The 26,720-nt window shown below is 39.3% G+C and overlaps 1 protein-coding gene across 6 annotated transcripts in view; it reads left to right on the forward strand.

The window, feature by feature from the left end:
* LMO7 (LIM domain 7) overlaps nt 1-26,720 on the forward strand; it is a 207,636-nt gene that overhangs the window by 108,668 nt on the left and 72,248 nt on the right. For 5 of the 6 annotated variants that reach the window (XM_044249894.1, XM_044249891.1, XM_044249890.1 and 2 more), the window contains exon 5: nt 3,817-3,923. In XM_044249894.1, coding sequence (XP_044105829.1) covers nt 3,817-3,923 — 107 coding nt within the window. Of the gene's footprint in view, nt 1-3,384; nt 3,408-3,816; nt 3,924-26,720 lie in introns of those variants that run through there. The other variant, XM_044249893.1, reaches the window with a different exon arrangement.

Genomic DNA, 26,720 nt, shown 5'->3' on the forward strand with positions numbered 1-26,720 from the left:
CCCCAACTTGCTGGCTCTGAGTGCACCACCCTGGACATGGCTTCTTCAAGCCTCAGGAAGGTCCTAGGTGATTGCAGTCTGGCCTAACGTCTACAGCTGCTTGGAGATCTCCACACTAGAGCCATCCAACTTGGGTTACTCCCGAATTCCTGATCTTCAAAGACTGTGAAGTCATACATGTCTATGGTTTTAAGCTGCAAGTTTTGGGATAACCAGTTCTGTAGTGGTAGATAATCAATAGAGGTACCCAAGGGGACTAACGGAATCCTGGGAATATTGGTAAATTTTTGTGGATTCCTCATCTTTCCTCAGTTGTGAGCAAATAGTGTTCCCGAGTCCCTCACTCATCTCTAATTCACCCTCGTTGCTCCACCTGTCATGGTTACTTTGTAAATGATTCAAGGCCAAGGGCTGGAGAGGGTTTGGGGGAGACTATGAAAATCTTAAGTCATCCTGCCTTGTCGGTTTAACTAGTGTCTGCTTTTATTCATGTCGTAGATAAACGACTCTGAAAGGAGCTATTACAGATCTTCCGGGACCCTCATTTTGTTTTGTTTTTGTGAAGCCACTTGTGGTTCTCACTGATTAGGAAGTGCAGAAGTTGGGTGCAGGCTTTTGACATGAAGTCTTGAGGCTTGGGTCAAGGGGGGCCGGCTTCTCTCCTCTTGCACAGAGCTGTGTGCCCTAGGGAATGGGGTGCAGATCCGGAAACTACTCATTTCACAGATGAGGAAAATGGGGCCAGAAAGGCTGATGAATGTTTCCAAGGCCACACAGTTGGTTCATGGGAGAGCTAACTTGGGGTCCTGGCAAACAGTCCAATGAGAAGATGTTTCATGTTTGTCCTTTGTTTTTACTTTATCTTGGCTAGTTTCAAGTGAAAATGATCCCATTAATGAAACTAAATGCTTCCCTTTTAATATGTTGAGTGGGGTGTGGCTTTATGATGTTCCAACAGACATTAAAATTTTATAATTTTGTATCTCCCCTTAGGCGACTCTCTGCCTAGGTCTTTTGAAATTGCAAAAAATAAATTACCAATAGGCTCAAGTCCAAAAAGCAGGATTTATGTGGCAATTCTGATCTTAATACAACTTGTTCTTTCTGCATAGGCCACGTGGGGCCGTGTTTGTAAAGCTCGTCTGTTTTAAACCTGAGCATCATTGAGCTCTTTTTTTTCTTTTTTCTTTTTTTCTTTTTTGGTCTTTTTTTCCCCCTTCTTTCCTTTTTTTTTTCCTCTTTTTTCCCCCTTTCTTTTCATCATCATGGAGCTCTTTAAGAGAAATTGCTTTTTATTGTAATGGCTTTATTTAATACTAGAAATTAATCAATCTATTTTTATTGTCTCCAATTAATTATAATCACTTCAGATTTGAAGTGGTTTCTTTCTAAATAGGTGGACGGGTTTTGAGGCATTTGTGGCTTTATTTATTCTTATCTATAGGTACATACTTGTCAACCGGATACATGCTATTATGTCTTTAGAAAACACATGTAGAACCATTCTGGCTGTTCATTCAATAGGTTTACTTTCAGTTTAACTTTGTCATAATGTTTTATAACATTTTAAACATTCAGACCAAATTGAATTTGTGGGAAGACTTCCTTTTTCCTTTTTCCTTTTTTTTTTTTTTTTAAGCAGGACGATTTCTAATGGATTATTCTTCCTCTTTAGAAATGTGCTTTTCTTCCTGTAGGATTTGAGGTACTAGGACACCAAGCCATTTGTTCTTGTCTGCTTCTTTGAAGGCCAGTTTTAGAACTGTTAATTTGAATGACTGAGTAATGAGATAGTGTAGGTTTTAAAAATTATGTGAGCTTAAAAAAATGATCACTTTTGCTGATTCTGGAATTTTGCCAATATGTTATTCCCCCTTTTTTCTACTAAGATTGAGTACCTTCCATTGAGTTGTTCAAGTTTTGACTTATAAATTCTTTTAATCTTCAACCTCTTACTTCAAATGATCATGGATTCCACAATGGACAAATTGTGGGAAGAGCCCCAATGTCCATCAACTGATGAATGGATAAAAAAAGATGAGGTAGACACAATGGAATATTACTTGGCCTTTAAAAGAATGAAATCTTGCCATTTGCAATGACAGGGATGGAACTAGAGTGTATTATGCTAAGTCAAATGAGTCAGAGAAGGAAAATATGATTTCACTCGTTGGAACTGAAGAAACAAATAGGTGAACATATGGGAAGGGGAAGAAGAATAAGATAAAAACGGAGAGGGAGGCAAACCGTAAGAAACTCTTAACTATACAGAACAAACTGAGGGTTGTTGGAGGGAAGGTGTGTGGGGGGTTGGGCTAAATGGGTGGTGGGCTTTAAGGAGGGCACTTGGGATGAACACGAGGTGTTGTATATAAGTGATGAATCACTAAATTCTACTCTTGAAACCAGTTCTACACTGTATGCTAATAAACGTGAATTTAATTAAAATCTTGGGAGAAAAAAATCAAACAATTGTGGATTTCAGCTTTTAGCTGGGTAGTTCATGCTGCCTTTAACTGATAGTACACTAGGATAACCTCTCATCTTGACACACACTTTGATTTGAAGGTCCCTTAGTGTCTAGTAGTCAGGATGGCTTCTCTCTTGCTGTACATTTGATTACCCTTTCCCTAACCCTTCTCACTCTCTCCAGAATCTGTGCTGTTGAATTTAGCCTCTTCATCCTTGCTCCTCTATCGTTCTCTCCCACTTCACTGGGCCACCCTGCCTCTTCTCATGGGGATGAGCTTCTCCTGATGGGATAAGAGTCATCGTCTTTCCCCGAGGGGCAGCTGTCTTCTGGCTCCTCACGGCCAGCCGCTAGGGAGGTGAGGTCTCAGGGAGGCCCTCTCTCACGACGGATGTGGCGATGCCAGTGTGCCAGTGCATGGACGCGTGTTGGCATGGACGCGTGTTGGCATGCTGGCAGGCTATTCTCTTCCCCGAGAGTCCTCACAAAGAGAAGGTCAATGGTCCCCATGCAACCTTCACAAGCTCAACCTCCTAAAGGAGAAGAGGGCAGCTCACGCAGAGTCTGTTCACCAAATGTGTGTCTGAGGTAGCCAGGGTCCGGGCAGCTGTTGACAGGAAGGGAAAGCACTGGTTTGTGAAAGGGGGTTTGTGTTTTTGAGATTAGCTAGGAGGACAGCCTAGATTTTCATTCTTTTTGGAGGTTGTCCCTGAGGCAGGTGCAGGGCGTGAATAATGTACCACACCTAAACTATGTGACTCGGCCAATGAACGTTCAGCTCCTCCTGGGTCCTATAGTGTGGTTTCCCTGTCTGTCAAGAGCCGGCTCGGCAGCCGAACCCAGATTCCAGGTGTGGTATTCCACAGTCGCTCTGCAATTTGTAATCATAGAAACAGAATGTTCCTCCTCTTATTTCTTCCCTGCCAACAGTTTCTGGGTGGGTGAATGTCAGTAGCTGGAGTTATTTTTAAAGAGGAGAGGTGAGGCTTGTCGTGCAAAGCTGGGAAGAGGGCGTTTGTTTGCGGAGCAGAGCTGACATCAAAGTGTAGATTACTGCTCAGTGGCTAGGCACTTGTCCTGTAACAGGTAATGTTTAACGTGCCGGTCACAAAGATCACAGAACAGCGTATGCCCGGGCATAAGCTAGCACTACCGTTTATGCGCTGCAAGACTGAAAGGCTACACATGCCCGTGTAATTAAAAAAAAATGTATGCATTGGTCTTGCTGCCTCCTTTTTTGCTGGCTGTAATTGGACTTTGAAGCCTAGAAGTTCTATCATAAAAATTTGTACCCTTTGTTTGAGAGAGAGCTCGGCTAAGCAATCACTTTCTACTTCTTTTCACAGGATAATATAAACGTTTTTTTGAAAGCTTGTGAACAGATTGGATTGAAAGAAGCCCAGCTTTTCCATCCTGGGGATCTCCAGGATTTATCAAACCGAGTCACTGTCAGGTAAGTTTCACTGGTTTGTTACACATTTTTTTTCAGCTTAGGGCTTGTGGCTGAAGTGCAAAGAATTTCTGAGATTTTATGATTACTGAAAAATCGTTCCTCCATCTTCCTCTGTTCTCATTCCAAAACTGATTATTTAAAAAATAGCTTAGGGATTGTGAATGTGAAGCTGTCTGTAATTGAGACCGTGGCATGTTGTTATTTTAAATCTCTATACTAGCTAAAATGATAGTTTATATTTTAATGTTTGTCCAGCATGGTAGTGTTTGGTGGCTAATGGTGAGGGTACACGTTATAGAGTGACTTTACAGGTTATATTACATTTTATAGAGTAAAAATGTGGTCTTTATATATTTGGAATTAAGACTAACAAAAATGAGACTGGGACAGTGGTTAAAGAGACTTTCTTTTGTAATTTGGAAGGCAGTGGTGCCTGGCACCAATGTGGAGTGCTAATGACCTTGTCAATTGTGGTTGATTTCTAAAAATAAGCTGTTTTTCACTATTTTGATAGTATAGATGAGAAAGTGAAAGTGGGGGGTGAAAGCGTGCGCAGGTGTTTCTGTTGTGTTTTAGATGGAAAATGGTGTCATGTAGGAGTATATGGTTTCAGGAAATCTGGTTTTAAGCTCCTGTGAGATTGTTTTCCCCCCTATAAATCTAATTTGCTTTCAGTGAGTCAGAATAAACTTGTGTTACCAGATAATCGTGACAGAAAAATGATTTAATTTTGTAGGAAAGACTACCTCTTTATCATGACCCTTAAAGCTAATTAACATTTTTAAAAGGAGAGAATATAAACACCTTATTTGAGCCGTAAAATAAAATAGAAATGGAAAAATTAGTTTCTACCATTTTAGACAAAGATTTAGTTTATATGGTTGATATCCTGTTGTAATAGCTTTAAAAGCTATTTAAGAATTGATGGTAAAATCTTAAAAATGGCCAATGATTTTTCTTAAAGAAAAATAACCCTGTGTATAAGTATCATAGTACGCATGGTCTTTTAGTAGTAAAAGCTAAAAGTCCAGATAAAATTCATATTTTCAAAGCCTAACAGTACATATTTTTAAACGATCAAGCCATTTTGAACGTATATGCTTCTAGTTCTGTTGAATTAGCGTTTCTAAATTACACAGCTTTGGTAAGTGCATAGCAGGGATGGGTCTGTCTGCATTTCTGATTAATTGGAAGATAGTTTGTTCCTAAGTTTCATCACCAAAATGGCATGTTTACTTATGCAGTATTGTGAGATCATGCTTGATATCCATGAAAATAACCGCATGGATGACTTTATTTTTCCTGATCAGCCTTCTCTAGAGACTTATCTGATGGGCAAATAAAGTTTTCACTTAGAAAGTGTTTTATTCTTAATGAACAGGGACAACTTAAGGAAAACATCCCCACACCCCCACCCAAATCATAGAAGGTTTTGAAACTCTGTAGCAGATGTTTGAGTAGGCTACTGATTAGGCAAAACATGTTTGTTGGCTTCTAATTCCAAAAATGCTCTGAACAAAACCTGCCTGGAGCTGGCTTCATGAGATGTTGGGTCTAACGTGTTTAGGAAAAAAAATCAGTACCGGGGTTCAGTCTCGAAGGAAATTAAATCACTGACAAACTGAAACTGGGAGGTCACGTAGTTAGAGCTGGAGTAGGAAGTATGCAGAACAACTTGTTTCAGTGGAAACCACAAGTTCATAAGGTGTGCCTAGGTCGTACTAGCAGAAATGCCTGAGAGCCTGGGCTCTGCTTGGGAACGTTTCCCCTGATAATTCTGTCTCGTTGGACCAGAGAGCACAGGGCTTGACCCTGGGTCTACCGCAACAGAAGCTGGGAGCTCCCCCCCTCCCATTCATGAAACCTGTGCAAGCTGACAAGTGGCTTATTCAAAAATGTTTGCCGCAGCTCTTCTGCTCGGAGATAGCAGTTTTATAAAAGGAAGCAAGTTTATGGGAAAACAAATTACTGGTTACTAAATATCCATGTATTTCTTAGTTTTTAGTTTTCTTAATATAATGCGGGGAGTTCTGTCGGTCAGACCCCGTCCTATCATTATTGTAGATTAAAGGACTTGGTGTTGGTTAGACCGGTGGTTTTCAACTGGGAACAGTTTTGTTCCCCCAGCGGACGTTTGGGAAGGTTGAGAGATAGTTTTGTCACTACAGTTGGGCTGGGAGTGTTGTTGGCATCTCGTGGGGCAGGAATGCTGCTAACTACCCATCAGTGGACAGGATAGTCCCCCAAACAAAGAAATTTTCAGCCCCAAACATCAGTGGTGCTGAGGTTGAGAAACCCTGACTTAGACTTTAAATTCCTTATTTCCACTCTGCCTGCAAGTTAATCATGTGGAAATGAAGGCTACTGACTGACATTATATTCTGCTAAAATGTAACTTTTTGCTTATATTGTTATAATAATTTATGTATTTCCCTGTTAGTATGTTTGACCATTTAAAAAGGAAAGCTCATTATCTCCTGAGTGTGAGTAATGTGTTTTTTTGCTCATCTGTGTATACATTAAAACTAGCAAAAATGGGGCAAAGTACTCAATCATTTTAAATGCTCTATCAGAGCTCGTCTGGTAAGGCTTCCTGAGCAGTTTGTAGACGTGCTGCGAGTGTGATCTAACATGCGTGTTTGCATGACACGCTGAAAGCAAATAGGAGAGGTCAGTCAATAAGCCTCCAGGCCGGCAAATGGCAGGTATCGCTTGTGAGATATCGCAGCGACTAAAAAAAAAACCACGATGGCGCACAGAGCCCAGGAGAGTTTTGTGAGGTAGGAATGAGTGGCAGGAGCGGAGGCAACAAATTTAGAGAGCTGTTGCTCTTCACTAATTAAAAAAATCCAGACCCTAACTATAAAAACTCATTTTCCAGCAACTACAGATTTGCAATTTACTTTGCAATAAAAACTTTTCCACTGGTCAAACAGACTAGGGTATTCCTTATATTTCTATAATTATACATATTAATATGTGATCTAAATGTTCTAACTATTACTTCTTGTAGGAAGTAGTTGGAACATTTCTAAGCATGTTTGAATTATTCATTTATTTTGGGCCTGCATGTACTCAAATATCAGTTAATACTTACATTTTGACATTCCTGACTGTAATGAGTAGGATCCATCTTGACCTGTTCTTTCCCCCAACAGGAAAAGCAAGTCTGTGAGTTTGCCTTCATGAGTTACAGTAGATTGAGGTTGAACTTGCCCTGGTCAAGACACTTACCGAGGCCGTGAAATTTAGCTTCTGCACCAGTGAATAACGGCATCATTATTATTAACCATTCCCTAAATATCCGTCCTGAACTCAGAAACACAATCCACAGAGAAGAGGCGGTGAGACTCCTACGGAGCTGTCTTTGCACACTTTCTGCAGAAGGCTTTAGCAGAGGAAGCACCGTGACCCCAACATCATGCCACTGCACACTGGAGAGTCCCATAGCAAATGTCATGCTCTTTGGGGTGGCATCTGGTCACTCAGTGGCACTGAGCAATTGCTTGTCGTAGAAGTCCACTTGACAGAGTGGTTCAGAGGTTGTCCTGTATTAGAGGAATCAAAGTTGGCAGAAAGGCGGAGTTGACTACTGTAGGTTTTAATTATATTTTTAGCAACTTGGCTCTGAAACACCGTCCCATATTTAAACCATTGCTCTAACGAATTATATATTGAAATTTTGAAGCTGAGAATTTGAACAGATTGTAAACATGTTTCTTCTTTCTACCCCCTTATCATTCCAAGCCAGTTTTTAGCACTTCCTCAGACGCATTCTGTTCATAATACAATTGCAGGATGGCCATGGTCTTGAGCACGCTAGTGCAGTTATGCGAAGAAAAATTATTTTCAAGTATAGAATTACGCTTCCCTTTAGGCTACTGATATTTTAGGTGTAAACGGTAACTTAAAATGTTGTGGTTTTTAGAAGATGTCTCTCAAAGGGAGGGTACAGAAATTGATTTTTTTTTACTCATACTAGTTGACAAAGGAACAGTAGTTGGAAACAATTAGTGTTAACATATTTCCCTCATGAAAATAAAAGAGGCTCAAAGCGATATTTTAAGGATTTAACTGTTCTCTGGAGCTTCAAAAGGATACTTGATTTTGTGGCAATACTGTAAAGTCATTTCTTAGGAATCTGGTTCCCAGATGGCAACTCGAACCGCCTGCCAAACTGAGTTTGGGATATGAATGTGTGTGTGAGTATTTATTTAAGATTTTAATTCATGTAAGTAAAAATATACCTACTCTGAAGTAATTTTCATCATTTTCTTACTTAAACCTGCTTTTACTTTTTTTTTTATGCCCTTCAAATGAGTTTCTCAACATCTTAATCTTTTTTTTTTTTTTTTTAAATAATGACATCTAAACTTGGATCAGCAACTTGATCCCAGTGATTTCCACCTGTCAATTCATGTTACCATTTTAAAATGTTCTCTTCCTACTAAGCAATTAGAAGGGAATGAAACAGAAAGGAAGTTTGCACTGCGCACACCTCTAACCCGTTCAGCGATTCTGTGGTGTTAGGGAGTTCCTGAAAGGGGGCATTCATTCTTTCGGGTTGCCAAGACTCTCTTTAAGGCCAGCAGCAAAAATGTGTGGACGTGTTTTCAAATGTTCTTTAATTGCAGGGTTAGATTATCGAAGAGTCTGCGTAGTTGCAGAGAAAGGTTCTGGAATAGGAGGCAGGTCTGATGCCGAGACAAGCTATAAAATAACTGAAGTTTTATGTAGGATTAGTTTCTCTCCATTTCCAGTTCTTAGCTAACTTCTTGGATAGAGAAATAGGTTTCTGAATGCCAACTCTCTATCCTCAGCACTACACCCACTTCAGTCCGCAAGGCTGTGGGGGCCTGATTGGGTCTTGGCGTGCTGGGTGAGGCTTGATGATGTAGGCTTTTCTGGCCCAGGGTCTTTATAGTCAAAAGGAACCTGTTCTGTGTTCTTTGCTCCAGAGTCTCCATGGGCAGCTCATCTGCGTAGAGGTTGACACGAGTTTGTTCATGAGAGAATAATAGAATTTGCTTCCCTTTGACCGGCTGGTATTTGTTTTGTAACAAGGTCCTTCAAAGGGTGAAACCAAAGAGAAAAACTTTTGTTGAAGAGGTTCTTCTGTCTTTCAGATTATGACCTATAGGGCTCCATCAAACTTTTAACATGACACACATTATAATATCGGTAGCCCCTGTTAGTCACTTTTGAAACTGAAAGCTTCACCAGTAACTAGAGGTGTTAAGCATTGCTTTGCTCTGAGTTTCTTACCATATACTGGTAGGATTTACATGAGCGTCTGTGTGCGGTGTGTGTGTGCTTCCATGTATTTCTGGAGCTTCAGAGGAGAAAATGGCACTTAATTCAGTAAGGGGAAGTTTTGGTGTCAGAAGTCATTGGCTTGTATGTCACACAAACAATCCCCAATTGGGCATTTTCTCTGTAGCAACTAAATGTGCGGTTCCCAGAAGCCACTCTTGCCAGTCAAAATACGGGGGAGCCAAAATACTGCTTTAGTGGGGTTCCCTTTAGAATTAAGGAAATGTCCCCGTAAATTCACAGAGTACATTGTTTTGAGATAAATGCACAGGCTTCTCTGGGTATATAGAGATGAACAATCCTTTCATCTTTTTATCAGGAAAACATTTCCAGTGGGGGGGTGACATTGATTTCTCATGTGGGCTTTGAGAGCACTTCTGTTTTCATCAACATCTAATTTTGGCCTAAACTTGAGACCATTTGAGGACAGGGACAATTACATTATCCCCTTTTTTCCTTAGTTTCTGACACCTCTAAGTGTTAAGTATTTATTTGAAAATTAATTATTTAATTTTTCAGTTAGCATATAGTGCATCATAAGTTTTTGTTACAGTGTTCAGTGATTCATCAGTTGCATATAACACCCAGTGCTCATCCTAACACGTCTCTCCTTAATACCCCTGGACATTTTAAAGCCAGGTTTTGAAAATGGTCTATTTTCGTGTGTGGTGTAAGGAAATGGTCCAATTTCATTTTTCTGCATGTGGCTGTCCAGTTTTCCCAACACCATTTATTGAAGAGGCTGTCTTTTTTCCATTGGACATTCTTTCCTGCTTTGTCGAAGATTAGTTGACCATAGAGTTGAGGGTCTATTTCTGGGCTCTCTATTCTGTTCCATTGATCTATGTGTCTGTTTTTGTGCCAATACCATGCTGTCTTGATGAGGACAGCTTTGTAATAGAGCTTGAAGTCCGGAATTGTGATGCCACCAACTTTGGCTTTCTTTTTCAATATTCCTTTGGCTATTCGAGGTCTTTTCTGGTTCCATATAAATTTTAGGATTATTTGTTCCATTTCTTTGAAAAAGATGGATGGTACTAGGTTTTTGAAAATGGAAACTTAATTTCTTTTTCCCTTTGTCAAGTTTTCTTCTCTTTCCAAAATTGCAAGGCAGATCTGGCAAAGTAGCTGTTGATCTCCTGGTTTTTAATTGCCTTTCACTTATCATTCCAGAACAGTATGTGGCATATTTCACATACTGTAAAATGGATACAATTTAAAAGAGGAATGTGTGTTTACCTCAGTGTGTAGTACACTAAAGTGGAAACTTTGGACCTTGTGCCTTTCAAAGTAGTTGATGGAAGTCCTAATCTTTATGCTAATGTGCAAAATCACTAAGTTTAATGGACATTTGAAGGATGTTCTGAGCTTGCTTATATGAATTTTTAGAAGAATTTTAATGTTTTCATATCATGATCACAAGTCACTTCATTTTGTGAAATAGATCTAAATATATGCTTAAGACTTTTGGGTGGAAAATAAGTTGGTTCTATAGGTAGTTAGAATAGCTTGTAGAAATTCAAGGGCAAGAAATAAAAATTTTTAAAAGCAGGGATCAATATTGGAGGTACTTCTTAGAGAATCCTAAAAGTACTTCATGAAATTTTATCATCAAGTTCATAGAAAGCCTCATTCCTTCCAAAGTCAAGCTACCTGCCTTGGTACCTCTTCCCTATCGCTAGCATCAAACACCAAAGCCAGTAAGAAAAAAATCACAGGTTACCTATGACTTTGACATCACTTTGACTGATGGCAAGATAATCAAGTGAAGAATGCACACAGGGGCGCCTGGGTGGCTCAGTGGGTTAAAGCCTCTGCCTTCGGCTCAGGTCATGATCCCAGGGTCCAGGGATCGAGCCCTACATCGGGCTCTCTGCTCTGCAGGGAGCTTGCTTCCTCTTCTCTCTCTCTGCCTGCCTCTCTGCCTACTTCTGATCTCTGTCAAATAAATAAATAAAATCTTAAAAAAAAAAGAATATGTGCATACAGAAACTGGAAAATTTCTTAACATTTCATTTGAGCTATTTCTTCAGGCTGCATTTCTCTCACTTTCCCTCAGGTTGGAACAAAAAGTTCAGTCAGTGTGCATCAGTTGTCATGAACAGATAAGCATCTAGGATGAGAGCAAGGATTTAGGTGTCTCCTGACATGGGTTTAATCCCATCCCATTCTGTCACAGGGTAGCTGAATGACCTTAGGTTATTTTTCCTTGCTGGGATAACTTTGCTTCTCGCTGAACAAGACGGATGTCATGGCTGCTATCTTGGAGCTTAGCAAGTAACCACATTTGGGGGCTACCCCTACCTCACAAAGATGTAATGATTACAAAATCAGGCATGTAAAGTGCTAAGTGTTTGGCATACAGTGGTGCTCAATAAATGGTGTTGAATTATAATTGTGATCATTTTCATAATTTGGCTCTCCCTTCTTGACCTTATGAAGATACATGTCCTCTGCAGAAGAACACGGATGAAAAAAATGTGATCCCTGGATCCTTAAATTGTGACAATTAACTATAGGTTTTAGTTTTTAAATGAGAATTTAGGCCTTTTTAGACTTAATCCTTCCTTTCTTTTGATTGGGAGCCAATATTAAAACAGGTATGTTTTTCTGACCTTTATGTGTAGTCAACTTTTTACAATTTATTTTGTTAAACTAGCAAAGCTGGAAACCAGAGAAACAGATAGCTAAGATATTTGCTCTTGCTCCTGTATATGAGGGGCCAAAAACAATTCTTTCCTTTATTTTTCCTTTGGGAGGAAGAGAGCATGAGTGGATTCATGTGGGGCATGGGGCAGGGGGTGGGGGAGAGAGACAATCTTCTTTTTTTTTTTTTTTTCTTAAGATTTTTATTTATTCATCTGACAGAGATCACAAGTAAGCAGAGAGACAGGTAGAGAGAGAGGAGGAAGCAGGCTCCCCGTCAAGCAGAGAGCCGGATGTGGGGCTCGATCCCAGTTCTCCAGTATCCTGACCTGAGCCGAAGGCAGAGGCTTTAACCCACTGAGCCACCCAGGCGCCCCAAGAGAAACAATCTTAAGCAGGCGCTATAACCCTCATGGGGCTCAGTCTCATGACCCTGAGATCATCACCTGAGCTGAAATCAAGAGTCAGACTCTTAACCGACTGAGTCACCCAGGCACTCTGGGATGGAAAACAATTCTATTACTTTTTATGAGAACTCAGCTTTTTGTACATTTCCTGAATTGTAAATATTAGTTTGATTTGCATCTTTTAAAAAAGTTTTGCTCCCATATTTTCAAAATAAAAACTGATGTAAAACCAAAATTAGTCTATCCACAAATCCAAATCCAAACCTTTATTGTTTTACTTTTATCATCCCATTTCCCCCCCTTCATTTCCATGAAGAGTCTGTCCTTTGGGCCATGAGAAGAGGAAGTTATCCTTTGGGTAGGCAAGATCAGACACTGTTCTCTGAAATGCTTTTGTAGGGCTTATGAATTTTTTCCGAAAGGTGTTCATAAACTTTAGGGAACAGAAATGCCCGCTCCAGCCATGTTATCCACCAGACAGAAAACTTAGCTGCTACTTTTGGGCATCTCCCATCTGTTTTGTCCATCAAAAGGCTACTATACTAACAGCATAAAGTCTGGTTTATATTATCTAAAATATTTGTGGTTTTTACCCTGGACACTATATATATATATATATATATATATATATATAAAATAAATAGCAATCGTCACTATTTGGAAGGTCAAAAACGTTGCTGCTTGTGTACATCAAGATGTACACAAGGGGAGAAAAGTGAAGAAACCTAGAAGCATACTTTTATGTTAATACTCTGCCATAACATAACTTGATTTTTTTTTTGTTTTTAAAAAGAGCCTTGGTATCAAAAATATTAAATTGATTGGGTATTAAGTAACATATTGACCATGTATTGGTTTATTTTTAAGAGTTTAGGTTAATGGAGTAGAAATGTTGTAGGGATATTGCCCAGGTATAATCTGTCATGTTGAGCAGCCTTGCCTGGTGAGAGTGGCTGCTGGTCAACTTAGACATGATTCTGAGTATCCCTACTGAACTGACCAACCAGCCCAGCTAAACTGTCAGGCAGGGTGATGTGTTCTAACTTTTCCTTAAGAGCTTAGTACTGTTGCTCCAGATACCATTGGCCAAGTATGTCCGGTAAACCTCAGAAAACATGGTTCAAAAAGGGTCCCTGAAAAGCCTTTAATTTCAGGGAAACAGCATATACTTGCCATATAAATGTAAATAAATCACATTGAATGTAAATGACAGTGTAATACAATTCCATTAAAAAAAACAGATTAAAAACATGATTGGAACACACTTCAGGTAAACCAATTTTTCTTAAGCTGAGAAGGGGGAAAAGTAGAGGATCTCGGTGGCCTGGAAGAGGCGGCTGTTGTGAATTAACTCTATTAGCCACTAGCAATTTAACAAGGATTTTGTCTGTGTGCTTTAATCAATTTGGGGGAGAAATCTTTAAATAAATACCAAGTATCACTGTTACTACATCTTGTTCTTTCATTACATTACAATAATATTGACTGGTAGATTTTTTTGAAAATGCTTCTGTTCTGTATCTTTTTAGTTGACTGAAATATGGAAATAATCTTCAAAAGAATCAATGTATCTGGGTAAACAATTTGGCTGAGATGTTACTAGGCTACTTTTGGCTAAATATGGAGAAGAAAAATGTCTACGAGATGGTTATCTCATGGTCTGTTTTGTACGTAATGATGTGTATTCACCTATAGCATGTGCAGTAGTGCACACACACACACACACACACTAAGTAAGAACATATGTGAAAATTTGTGTAAGGCTTCAGAGAGTGAGTCTTCATATCCTGAGGGGTTCCAGATCTTTGTTCATTTTGGTGATGAATTCATTCTACAAAGGGGCTTGGTCCCCCTCTGTCTTAGAGGAGGAACAGCAATGGTAGACCACTACCTATGAGTGTCTGAAGCATGCTGATCCCAGATGATTAAGAATTAGAACTGCATGTCTTTTCTCATATTTTCCATTCTCCTTTTAATTCTACTTGCAAGGAAGAGGCAGGGAAAAAAGTCCTTTATTGAAGACTTTGACTTCCATAGATATAAGCCTTGGGCTGTTGGAGCTAGAGATGCCTGCTCTAGGGGAGCTGGAAGCCTTACTGACCTGATGGGCTGATGAGGGTGGGTGAGTCCTAGCCTGGGAGCACTGAGTCCTCTGACCTGTAGACCTCCTCTAGCGTGGAGGACCTGTAGACCTCCTCAGACACATCCATCACATACTTAATGTTCACTGTGTACAGATCCTGAATCCTGGGTGGGTACAAGTAAAACACGTCCTCCTCCTTTTCTATCTCGACCTTCAGACCCAAAGTGAAGAAGATGAAATGCATTCTGAAGTCTCAGTGTTTGTTTTTGTGTCTCAAGGAGCCCTGGCATGATTTATAGTTGGTGAGTCTAAGGGAACGCTGGGTTTGGAGGGATGAACTAGGTAAGGAAATCATGGTGCTAGAGTGTCCAGAGTATTTCAAATACTCAGTTATGCTTAGACAAACTGGATGAGAGCTCTCAGGCACAGCCATTATATGAATTACCTCCAACCCAGTAACAGCCCAGCCAGGTATTACCATTTTGCTTCTGTTTTGCTTCCAATGGGTGAAATGAATTGAGTTAGAACAGTAACTTGTTTTGCCATATGACCTTGGGCAAATAACAGAGCTAGAATTTAAATTCAGGAGCTGTCTTAGACTTTGTAGCTTGGACTCCTTCCACTATATTGTCAAAACAGACTTAAACAACCTTAAAAAAAAAAAAAAACTTGCTGCTATTATTTCTAGTGCTGTATGATTGAAGTGGTCTTGAGTTGTTTTTTAACCAGGCCAGCTAGATCCAAACTGGATTTGTGTTTGTGATTGGTACATAGCAAGTGTCTTTTTATTATGATTTGAAGTTTCCTTCCTAGTTTGTGAGCCATGTGACTTCAAATGGATCTAATATTACAACATGCTATCAAATTTCAGATCAGTAATAAGGCCTCCTCATTTTAGGAGTGCTAAATGAACCATGTGTTTGTCTTAGAATAGAAGAAATATGCTACATGTGTGTTCTTAACACTGGTTAGTTGAAAAACTGGAGTCTTTGGATTTTACTGATATGTGTACCTAAGTTTATAAGGTTTATGACTTTCACAAAGGCATTTATGAATGTTCAGTTGTATTTGCCATGATAATGGAACGTTCCTGTTAAAGCTGCGGATTGTAAAACCTTACTAATCTAAATTGCTCAGGATCATGCTACCACAGTTTGACCTTTATAACACTGTCATGGACAGTATCTTTTAAAAATAGAACTGGTAAATAATTTATTTAGAATAATTTCTTACCAATTTTTGATGCTCTATTTTACTTGTTAAAACCTAACTAAATTCTGACTCCCTCCTCCAAATATTCTTAGCTGGGAATAAATGCTTATTAAAAATATACAAGATAGGGGCTCCTGGGTGGCTCAGAAGGTTGAGCATCTGTCTTCGGCTTAGGTCATGATCTCCAGGCCCTAGGATTATGCCCCATATGGGGCTCCCACCACAGTGGGGAGTCTGCTTCTCCCTCTCCCTCTCCCTCTGCCTCTCCTCCTGCTTGTGCTCTCTCTTTCCATCTCTGTCTCTGTATCTCTCTCAAATGAATCAATGAGTGAATAAATAAATATATATATGATGGAAAATATATATATAAGGTGGGATATTTTTAGTATGGTTTAGGTCATTGTATAGTAAATCTCACTAAAAAGTCCTAGTTATAAATAATTCAAAGTCTCATTTGAAGGTCCAAATTATAAACCAAAGGTGAATTATAGTCCTGTTAACCTAGTGTAATGGATTAATGAAAGATTACTTGAGTACATTGCCCGAAGTCCTGCTATCACTTAGCCATTGGAGGGTTAGAGACAGGTGGTGAGCACAGAGCATCAAGTGTAACAATAAATAGCACAGTCTAATTCCAGTAAGATGAAACCCCTCTCTCATTGCAGAGAAGAGTAGGGGATCAGATAGTGACTCAGAAAAGCAAAGTCCAAGAAATGACTCAAGCACAGAAACACTTTAAAAATTCCTTTACCAAGAGACTTAAGATAAATGGAGTGATCACTTCTTTTTCTACCAAGTCATTAGAAGTTATTTTTTGCTAGTTGTTAAACATAAAGCATCAGGAGTAATTGCCTTTTTTAGTAGGAAGACGTATTTATTAAACTGCTTTTCTGTGAATGTGATGTTTTAGACGACCAAACACAGATGAAACTCCTAGTAGCCCAAGATATGGATATAGGAGAAGAATACAAGGAGATTTTTCCTTTTAAAGAACTGGTGGAGTGGGTCTGAGGCAATAATAGGAAACGCTTGATTTTTAAGGCCAGTAATATGTAAAGAGGAAAAGTACTGTTTGTGAGAGAGGAGGTGGAGGAGAGTAGAAAGAAAATAACATTTAATGTTTTAGTTAATGCCTTGTGTAATTGTATGGCCATTTTGTAAGATAGGATGGTTGCCTGATTTTACAGATAAGGAAACTGAGAAGTTCAGGGGCTTGCTCAAGGTCACATGCTTAGTTCAAGTGGGAACCCTCCTTAGGACTCCTAACCCAGTGTTCTTTCCATTATAACATTCTGCCTTTAAGGCACGCCCTAAGGAAGGATAATAAAGATTGAAAAAAGGACTTTTTAAAGAAAAAATGTGTTAATATGTATTTTGTCAGAGATGACCTCCATGAAGTTGGTTGGGTAGGAAGTAAGTTTTGGAGATATGGAAGAATTTGTAATTTTTAGATCCTGTGGGTAAGAAATTACTCAGACTTTTTTAGAGGCACAGTGCTGTAAACAAGTGCTTCTCAAACTTCAGTGTGTGTATAAAACACCTTAGGATCTGGATCAAATGCGGATTCTGGTTCATTAGGTCCAGGCAAGGCTGGGATTCTGTACCTCCAGCAAGCTCTCAGGTCATGGCCTTGAGGACCACATTCTGAGTGACAAGGATTTCGGCCTCCAATGTTGGTGGTCACACTGGAGTGAAGATTTCACAGAGGCGCTGGGGGAGATGTAAGGCTTGAGTGTGGATTGAAGAGATGAGAAGGATTTGAATGAGAGGTGGGAGGGAATGTAAGGAGATTGCCACATTGGTACAGAATTCTAATCAAACATTTTTTAGAGCCTTCGGGATGTAAAGAATCTCTGCTTCTGAGGCCTTCGTTTTTTGGGAAGCTGAGAGTGGGAAGCATAGGAATGCATTTCCAGGCCAGCAGATTGGAGGCAGGATGAAGGATGAGTTGGGCCCAGTCTGAGTGGTACCTTGAGTATCCTGGCTAGGGAATTTAAGTGTTATCTCCTGGGTACTGGGATTATTTCCAAAAGCTTTCCATCAGAAGGTTCTAATGTTAAAAGCAGAGATCGAGAAAGATGGGGGTAATGAAATAGTGCATGAAGTAGATTGGCTGGAGGCTTGGAGAAGGGTTAGGAAATTGTTGGGTGTTTTGATAAGGATGACAGCCGCTGAAAGCCGTGGATAGGTAAATGAGAAATGCCGAAGATGTTTCTAGTAAGACATGATGGGGGTTGATTAGTATGAAGGAGCTAGAAGAATCTACTCTTGAGCTTGTGCAACCGCCAGCAGAGACAGGAATAGAAGATGGAAATGAAGTTTGAACACATGGCGTCGGACGGGGCAGTAGAGCGTCCACACGGAGATGGAGAGAGCAGGGTATCGTTCAGAAATGATGGCTGGCTATGTCGGTTTAAGAGTCCTTTGTGAAGAGTAAAGAGGCACTGGGAGGGAAAAGCCCAGCTCTGAGGAAGTGAGGGAGAAGAGGCAAACAGCTGGCTGAGGACTCCTCCTCCTCCTCTCCTTCTCTGCCCCCTCAGTCAGGTGTAAGTGCATCTATTTCCGACTCGCCTGTTCCATTGACCGATTACCTCGCTTTCTGCCCGCACTGCACATGGTCTGGAGAAGTGTAGCTTTAACCATTCTTTCCTTCGTTTAAACTCAATAAAAATTCCCTCATTTTGTTAAGGTTCAACTTTGTTTTCTGAACCACCTTGTGGAAATGTGAGGCCTCATTTCCTATCCTGGAAATTACTTTGCTTCAGAAATACCGGCAGTGGGTGTGTCATTCCTTCCAGAGAAGCACCATGGGTTTCTCTCTTCTTGACCCAGCTGGGTGTTCAGACTGGTTTAGAGAATCCAGCTTCACTGTATGTCCTGCGCTTGGGGTCCTTAAACTGTGATTCTCACTATTTGTGTGGGCTCCTGTCAGCTGTACTTAGCCCTACTCATTTACTCTATGGATTCTTCTACACAAAGAGCAAAAATTGTTGCTTACTTGTTTTTCTTTCCCGTCCTCCTCCTTTAAATCCAAACTCCGTATTTCCCCCACATGACTATTCAAAAAAGAATACATACAACTCCCAACAGAACCATTTCGGGCACGTTGCATTTAAATTTGTACAACAAAATGTATTTATCTTCCCGTTCCCCCTCCTTGGAAACCCTACTCCCAAACAACAGCACTGAAAATAAGCCCACGAAGTTGACAAAACGATATCCAATTTAGCCTGACAATTTTATAACCGAAAACTACTTCCACTTGTATCTACCAAGGTTGAAAAACAAAAAAAATACAAAACTACTTTAAGGCATGTGTGCCACTAGAATATTTGTATAATAAATGTAGGTATTGATGAATGAATGAGTTCAACAAACATTTACTGAGCTCCTACTGTGTGCCCAGCACTGTTCTAGGTATTGGGGATTCAGTTTCATGGTGAAAAGACAAGGCCCTGCCATTCTTAGGCATATATTCTCATAGAAAGGGCAGATAATGAACAAAGAAGATAATGTGAGATGGTGATAGGACTATGAAAAAACAGAGAGGAGAGGGCATGTTTGGAAGGTTCTTTTGGATATTTTAAACATATGTTAAGAGAAAATTTTACATGCAGTAGATTTAGAAGTACCAATATGACTGGAATTAATGTTTTATTTGAACAGTATCATAGTTTTGGTATAATTATCTCTTAAGAAAAGTTCACTGAACTGAAGCTTTATTGTGTTTTAGAATCAGAAAGCAGTATGCCTAAAACTAGTGTGATATCTTGTGTCAACTGAACTTGAATACATTTTTTTTTTAAACCAGAAGGGCATACTAATTTCTGAATGTTGGGGTCCATTTGTGTGTATACATGAGTCCTTTCCTCCTCAGCACTGGTACTCCCAACTTGGTGAACTGCTGGCTAGCTCTGACCAGATGATTAGATACTTATGATATGGATTATGCTTATGGGTTTTCATAAAGAGGTTTGGTTTTGTCCATTTGGTATTGTCCATGGTCTCACATCTTGTGTGTATACTTGAACTGTGCGTTCACTTATGAACTCACCATGGCTGCTAGTCTGCCATGTCACTTGTAAGCACACCCACAGACTTTCAAGGCATTCTACCTTCTGGTCACTTTTTGGTTATCCACCTGCATTTATTTCCCTTCCATATAAGCTGTGTCAGTCAGGCCAGCTCCCTCTTTTGCTTCCTCTAGACAGCCATTCTTGGAGTCCAGGCTCCATCTTGCCTCATCCACGAAGCCCACCCTCACTACGAGAAGAAGCCAGATGGTTACCAGACCCAGTTTGGCCAATATGGCCTATGTGGACATTAGCAGTTACCATACCTTTTTGTCCTTTTATTTCTTACCTGTAAAATGGAAGAAAACACTAAAACTTGCTGCATAGGGACCATTGTGAGGATTCAATGAGTTATGATGGGTAAAGAACTTAGAGACCTGACATGTAATAAATACTCACTTTATGTTGGCTGTCTAATTATTAATGACTCCTGGTACTTTTTTAATGGTAAAATCTTGGACTGCTCTTTGTTCTTTGGACTACCATGGTTTGTACAATCTACGTGATGACATCGTTCTTTCTTTCTTTCTTTTTTTTTTACTTGTGTGGTAGGTACTACTCTAGTATATCTAGAGCTCGGTGGAATCTAAAAACACTTGGTGAATGATGATGGGGTAGGTAGGAGTGTGAACAATGGCAGTTACAAAGAATACTTAAGGATGGATCTTACCCAGCTGCATGAAAGGCTGAGAGGAGGGGATGGACCCAAGGTGCCAAGACAAAGTACTACTGAGTTGCTGCTCTGTTTTGATTCTTAGATATGGCTTAATTTATGAATTTACTCATAGCGGTATTCTTTATTGCTGTACGAATACTTAGCATGTGATCTTCCCTCTTGCATAATTTTTCAGTGCACAGTACAGTGTTAACTATAGGCGCAATGTTGTGCACCAGCTCTCCAGAACTTATTTATTTTGCATAAGTGAAACTGTATAACAATACAATAGCAACATCCCTGAATGGCAATACACCATTTTCCCCCTCCCCCAGTCTGTGGCAACTACCATTACATTACCTGTTTCTATGAGTTTGACTATTTTAGAGACTTCATATAGGTGGAATCATACAGTGTTTGTTCTTTTGTGACTGTCTTATTTCACTTAGTAGAGTGTCCTCCAGTTTCATCCATGTTGTTGAATATGGCAGGATTTCGACTAGTGGATATATACCCCAAAGCACTGAAATCAGTATCTCAAAGAGTTAACTATACTCCCCAAGTTCATGGCAGCATAATTCTCAAGAGTCAAAATATGGGAACAACCTCCAATGTTTATTGGTGGATGAGTGGATAAAGAAATTGTATAATATCTGCAATGAAATAGTATTCTGTCTCACAGTTGTCTTGATTTTGTAAGTTCACCTCAGTTTGAATTCTCAAGTCTTTGGTTCCCTTTAGTTTCTTAATAAAGATGCAGGTCAGAAATGCTTTGTGGTTAATAGTTGGCTGAGTCTTAAGAAAAGATTGAAGGGACGCGTTTCTTAAATGAACTAAGCAACTTGATTTTATCCTATGAAGAATAAGCATGAGAGGAGAGTAAGGCGTCTGTCTGTATGAGGAGGAACGGGAGGGAGAAACCCTTCCAGGAGAGAGACCTTGGCATCTGTGGAGGAGGGAGAGGTGTAGTAGAGGGACTCGAGTGGTTCCCTTTGTTTGGAGAGAATGGTATGACCCAGGAGATATTCCTACAGACTCAGTCTATGCATCATACTATAATGGGAGAGGAAGGAATTCTAAATACTCTTGCCATTATACACAAAAACTTTTTTTAAAAAGTTGATATTTAGAGCAAACTAAGAACTCTAAGCCATTAAATATAAATCTTAAGGGATGGAAGGCTATAGATGTAGGAATATCTCAGATCACTTGATATCCCTTGGATATTTGGATTGCTGTGACAACAGTTGTAAACCCAGGCTTCATTTTAACCAGTAGTATTCAACAGTGTGCTGAGAAAGAAGAAGATAAAAGCAAAAATGTTTCTGCATCCTAAATATAAAGTTCCTAAAACTGTTGAACAATCCACTAATAATTTACTCTTGTTTTGACCTAGTGTATTATTAGGAATGAGTATTTTTACTATTTCTTTAAAGACTTGCTTATATGTAGATACTTTGTCCTCTTAATTTTAGTGACAGTCCTATTAAAGTATATAAATAGGAAGAGCATTATTTTATCAAGAAGTTAGTAGTAAATCATCTTGTCTAAGGGTCTAAAGTCTTGTTTGTAAGTCAATTCATTCATAAAATGATGAGAATTATGGAATCAGGGTCTATGTAGGTACACTTTTGAACTTTTAAATATTCAGCCTCCACTCCCAAAAATATTGGTCATGATTCTTTTTCTCTTCCTTCAATCCCAAGCAAATAATTTGACAGTCTGGTGTTCGATCTCTTTCTTATTGTCTGTTGAAATGTTAAGAAGAAATTTGGGGGCACATGATTTGAAAGCTTAATTTTATGTCAGAAAATTGCTTTTCTGGAATGACTTTGATAACTTGCTAATTATCAGTTACTTTGTGATTTCAAAGGCATTTTTAATTTCATAAGACTCAAGAACTGAGGTGATTTTCAAGGAGATAAATATTCAGAGTTGTCAGCCTTCAAATCTGGAGCATGTTATCCCACAATTACAATCAGTGTAATGTAGGAGGACATCTGTTTATATTAGTTTGGAACACTTAGTCATGCCGTCCCGTTGACAAGTGTTCATTGTCTTATTTGGACTTAGCAGAAAGGCCCTTCTACCAGACCAGTAAGTCTCTATTTTGCCTTTCATATCAGTTTTAGCAGAGAGAATTGTTAATTTCAGAAGTGCTGTTAATGAGTATTCCTTTGTAAGAGGCAAAAATCAGATTTTCTTAGCTGGAAGGTACGAAAGAGAATCTCATTTGATGCACTTCTTTCACAGAGGAGAAAGTGGCTCAGAAGAAGTCAGGTGGCTTTTGCAAGGGGCCACCCAGTGAGGTAAGACAGGTGTTCTGACTTTATCCCTCACTCCTGGTCTGGGTGTAGCAAATGACTTGAAGGAGCGTGACATTTCATTTTACGTGGTGTTAACCTTATTTATTTCCATGACTGGCTGTTCATATTGGCACTAAATCTACATTTTAATTTATTACTCTATTTTAGATTTAGTAAACTGAATAAAATAAGAGCTAGAATGAAGTTTTAAAGGAAACTACCTGCTTGCATCAGCAGACCAGAATATGTTCACATGGTTACACTTTTTACCATGTAAAGAAGGACGTTTACCAATGGCAATTTAATTTTTTGGTGCAGGTGGCACCATACATTTTTCTTTATCCATGTTGTGCATCTCTTCTCAACGAGTTCTGTTTTTGTGTTTTAAATCTGATGCCTTTATAACTCTTTACTCAAGATGATTTTTACAGAGACTACTTTGGTATTATAACTTTTGGTGTAGGATTTTCTATCAAGGCGGCCTCAGATTCATACTTAATCTTTTACCACGTTCCCACAAATTATTCCAGCATTATTTAATTCAGACTTCCTTAACTGGGGTAAACAAATTAGAGATTAGGTAATAAGAAATATGTCTAGGCTTTTTAATTTATTTATTTATTTTTTACTGATCACTCTTCTTTGCAGCTATAAAATAGGAATGAATGCCATGAGGAAATTATAAGGAATGCAACAAAGAGTAACTCACTAGAATCTCCTGAATTGTACTCCTTTAAAACCGGAAGTGGTTGACTTTTCAGAAAGTCCCTTCTGCACTTCTTGAAGCATTCTGTTCTGTGGACCTGAAGCGTGTTTTTATGCTTAGGTGTTCTCTTCTGGATTCCTTGGACTGTTGGTGCTTATGGAGTGTTGAGTAATAAACTCAATGACTTTCCCCGTCCTTTAGATCCCTGGACCAAGACCGCCTGAGAGCCAGCTTAGTGTGCTGTGGAAGCAACAAATCAAGTGTATTTTTATGGTGCCCTCTAAAGCAAGCCCGAGCACAGGGAAGCATGTGAGGTTTATTCAGTGCACACTTGAAAATCGTTGGCAGGAGTTCCAGGCTTTTCGCTTAATTTTGAGTTTCTCTGTGCTTTTTGTTTTAAATTCTGCTTGGGTGAGTCTAGAGGAATTATGTTTCATTTTAACTTCCTCTTTCAGAGAAGTAGCTAAACTAGTTGAAGCTGTAGTTTCAGTTAAAGAAGTCGTCTTCAGTTTTGTATATTTATAGGGCAGTGGCTCTTAGTCATTGGCAGGCACTGGGATCACTGGGAGGACTCAGTGAGCCACCTTACTGGACCCCAACCCTGGTTGCTGATTCCATAGGTATGGAGTAGGACTTGAGATGATTTTTTTTTCTTTCCCCCAACTTCTAAGGTGCTGTAGATGCTGCTGGTCTGGAGACCATGCTTTGAGAACTTCTGTTGTAGGGAATAAATCAATGGGAACTACTCCAGAGAGAAAATATGTGAAATTGTTATCCTAAGAATATTTTTATTTAAGTTCATACTTAACAAAACTGCTATTATGTAAATTATGTTTATAATAAGAAAAAGATTTGTTCTCAGAGTTCCTCCGGAGATGGTGATACAAGTATACAAGTATATTAACATTAGCAATGTGTGCAAGTGGGTGAATAATGGTATGGCTTCATTTTCATGTAGCTATTATCCATATGCCCATATAAGCTATTCAGTCTCCAGAGTGATGGTGTTTTCAGGTAATGGCATTGTCCTGTGGGACTTCACTGGAAATTGACATTTAAGAATGAAATATGTGATCGATTCTGGGCATTGTAGGCTGAAGGCATGGCATGTTTGGCTCTTTGTAAGAATTAACAGGTTCTGACTTTCTTGATTGAAGTCAGAGTAAGGGATACAATAAGAAATGGCTGAAAGATGGAGATGGGGGCATGTAACTAAAATTAAGTTCGAGATTAAAGACCAGAGTGCCCTGTATTTTAATGGGGATGAAAGGAAGTAAATGACATAGTCAAATGTCCCCTTAAAAATAATTCTGGATAGATTTATTTACTTGGATAGATTTTTAGAGAGAAGCGGGAGTGTCTAATACTGAACCAAAGTCAAACAACATTCTATCTCTGAATTCATGGCATTCACAGTCTAGTGCAAGAGACAGCAGGGGAGGCATCCATGGTAGTATAGTGGAATGATAGTATAATGGATGTATAGTATAATGGAATGTTCTAAAAGCAGTCTGCATTGAGTATACATGGGATCACATGGGAGATGGCCTCTAGGAGAATATAGGAAGTCTTCAGAGGTGGGCGAAATGTGAGCTTAAGCTGAGAGAATGAGTAGCTCAAAAGAAGGGAAGAAGAGTCAGGAAACTTCTAGAAAGAAAAAACCTATTGTCTCACATGTAGAGATGGGAGAGATCAGGAATGTTGAGAGAATTCTAAGGATGTTTCATGGAAAGAATGTTGGGTTTGTGCTGGGGCAGGTCCAGAAATAAGGTGGCTAAAAGTAGCTAGAGCTGAATGCAAATGCCACATTTGATTTTACTCAAGGGGAAATAAGCCATTAAAAAATAAGAATGTTGGAGGTGGGGTTATGGACATTGGGGAGGGTATGTGCTATGGTGAGTGCTGTGAAGTGTGTAAACCTGGCGATTCACAGACCTGTACCCCTGGGGATAAAAATATATTATATGTTAATAAAAAATAAAAAATATATTAAAAAAAAAAGAATGTTAAGGAAGGACACATAGAGAGCATTCCATTTTAGGAAGATTCTTGAGTCACCTCTGTGAAGAAGGAGGGGGAAAGACCGAAGACAGGAAATAGGTCTGAGAAACAAGCGATGATTATGAGAGATATTTAGGAGCTAGAATTGATAGGATTTGGTTGGTGGGGAAGTGAGTTTGGAGGAGAGGAAGTTGTTTGGGTTAATTAGGGCTCAGCTTTCTGGCTCTGAAACTTAGCCCTTCACTGGATGGGAAAACACAGAAGCATGAACAGGGTTGGGGTTTAGATGATACATGCATTGGAGAAGAACTTACTAGAAGAATTTTACATTCTGAGCTGGGATAATGTTAGTGGGAATATAAAGGGCGCATCTGAGAAAAGTTGTCTGGGAAGTACTAGTTGAACTTGGTTTGGACTAAATACGGTGAAGGTGGGGAGGGGAAAGAAGAAAGAGCTGGTTAGGTTCCTGAGTCTCAGAAATTTCAAAAAGGTATTTGCAAATAAAATGGGAAAATTGAAGTTGATTGCAATAAATGCCAAGCAGTCTGAAGGATATTGGATTGAATGTATATTGACCTTGAAAGTTAATTGAAAGGCAGGGTTATATTAATCTGAATTTGAAAGCCAATTATATTATTCCTCTGAAGCGTGTCCATTCTTTCTCAGTGGTTTATATAAGGATGATTGGTGATACTTTGATAATATTCTGAAATTTCAAGTGTTATGTAGAAAGCTAAATAAGAAATAGAAAAACTGTCACAGGTGGTATGTGTACATGGAAAAGTTTTAAATAATGCATGATGTTGGCTTCTTAATAAAAGACAGGTGGCTTTATACAAATTGCAAGAAGATAAACCATAAAATATTAAATTAAAAATGATTTTTTTGGGGGGGGCACCTGGGTGGCATAGTCAGTTAAGTGTCTGATTCTTAGTTTCAGCTCAGGTCAGGATCTCAGGATCCTGGAAATGAGCCCTCCACTGGGCTCCAGGCTCAGTGTGGAGGCTGCCTCTTTCTCCCTCTCCCCCTCTTGCTCATGCTGTTTCTCTCTATAAAAGAAATAAAATCCTTTACCCCCCCACTTTTTTTTTTTTTTTTTGACAACCAATTCCTCAGACTACATTTATTTCTACTCAGGAGGTAGATTGGTTTTGGTTTTATTTGTTTTGGGAGATTTGGAAGATATATTCATGAAGAAAGAGAAATTCTCCATTATCTTCTTCCTTTTTCTAATGTTACGTGTACTACTTCTGTATTTGTAGTTTTGCCATGGGGCAGATGTCTTTGTGGATTTTCATATGAATGTAGTGACAGCTCAGCTGTGAATGGAGTTTTGTTGACCCAGATTATATGCAGGTAGCCCTGTTGGCAGTGGTTGCTGTGGATGAAGTTTAA

This window comes from Neovison vison, chromosome 5 (genome assembly GCF_020171115.1).
Source record: "Neovison vison isolate M4711 chromosome 5, ASM_NN_V1, whole genome shotgun sequence".
NCBI classification, from domain to species: domain Eukaryota; kingdom Metazoa; phylum Chordata; class Mammalia; order Carnivora; family Mustelidae; genus Neogale; species Neogale vison.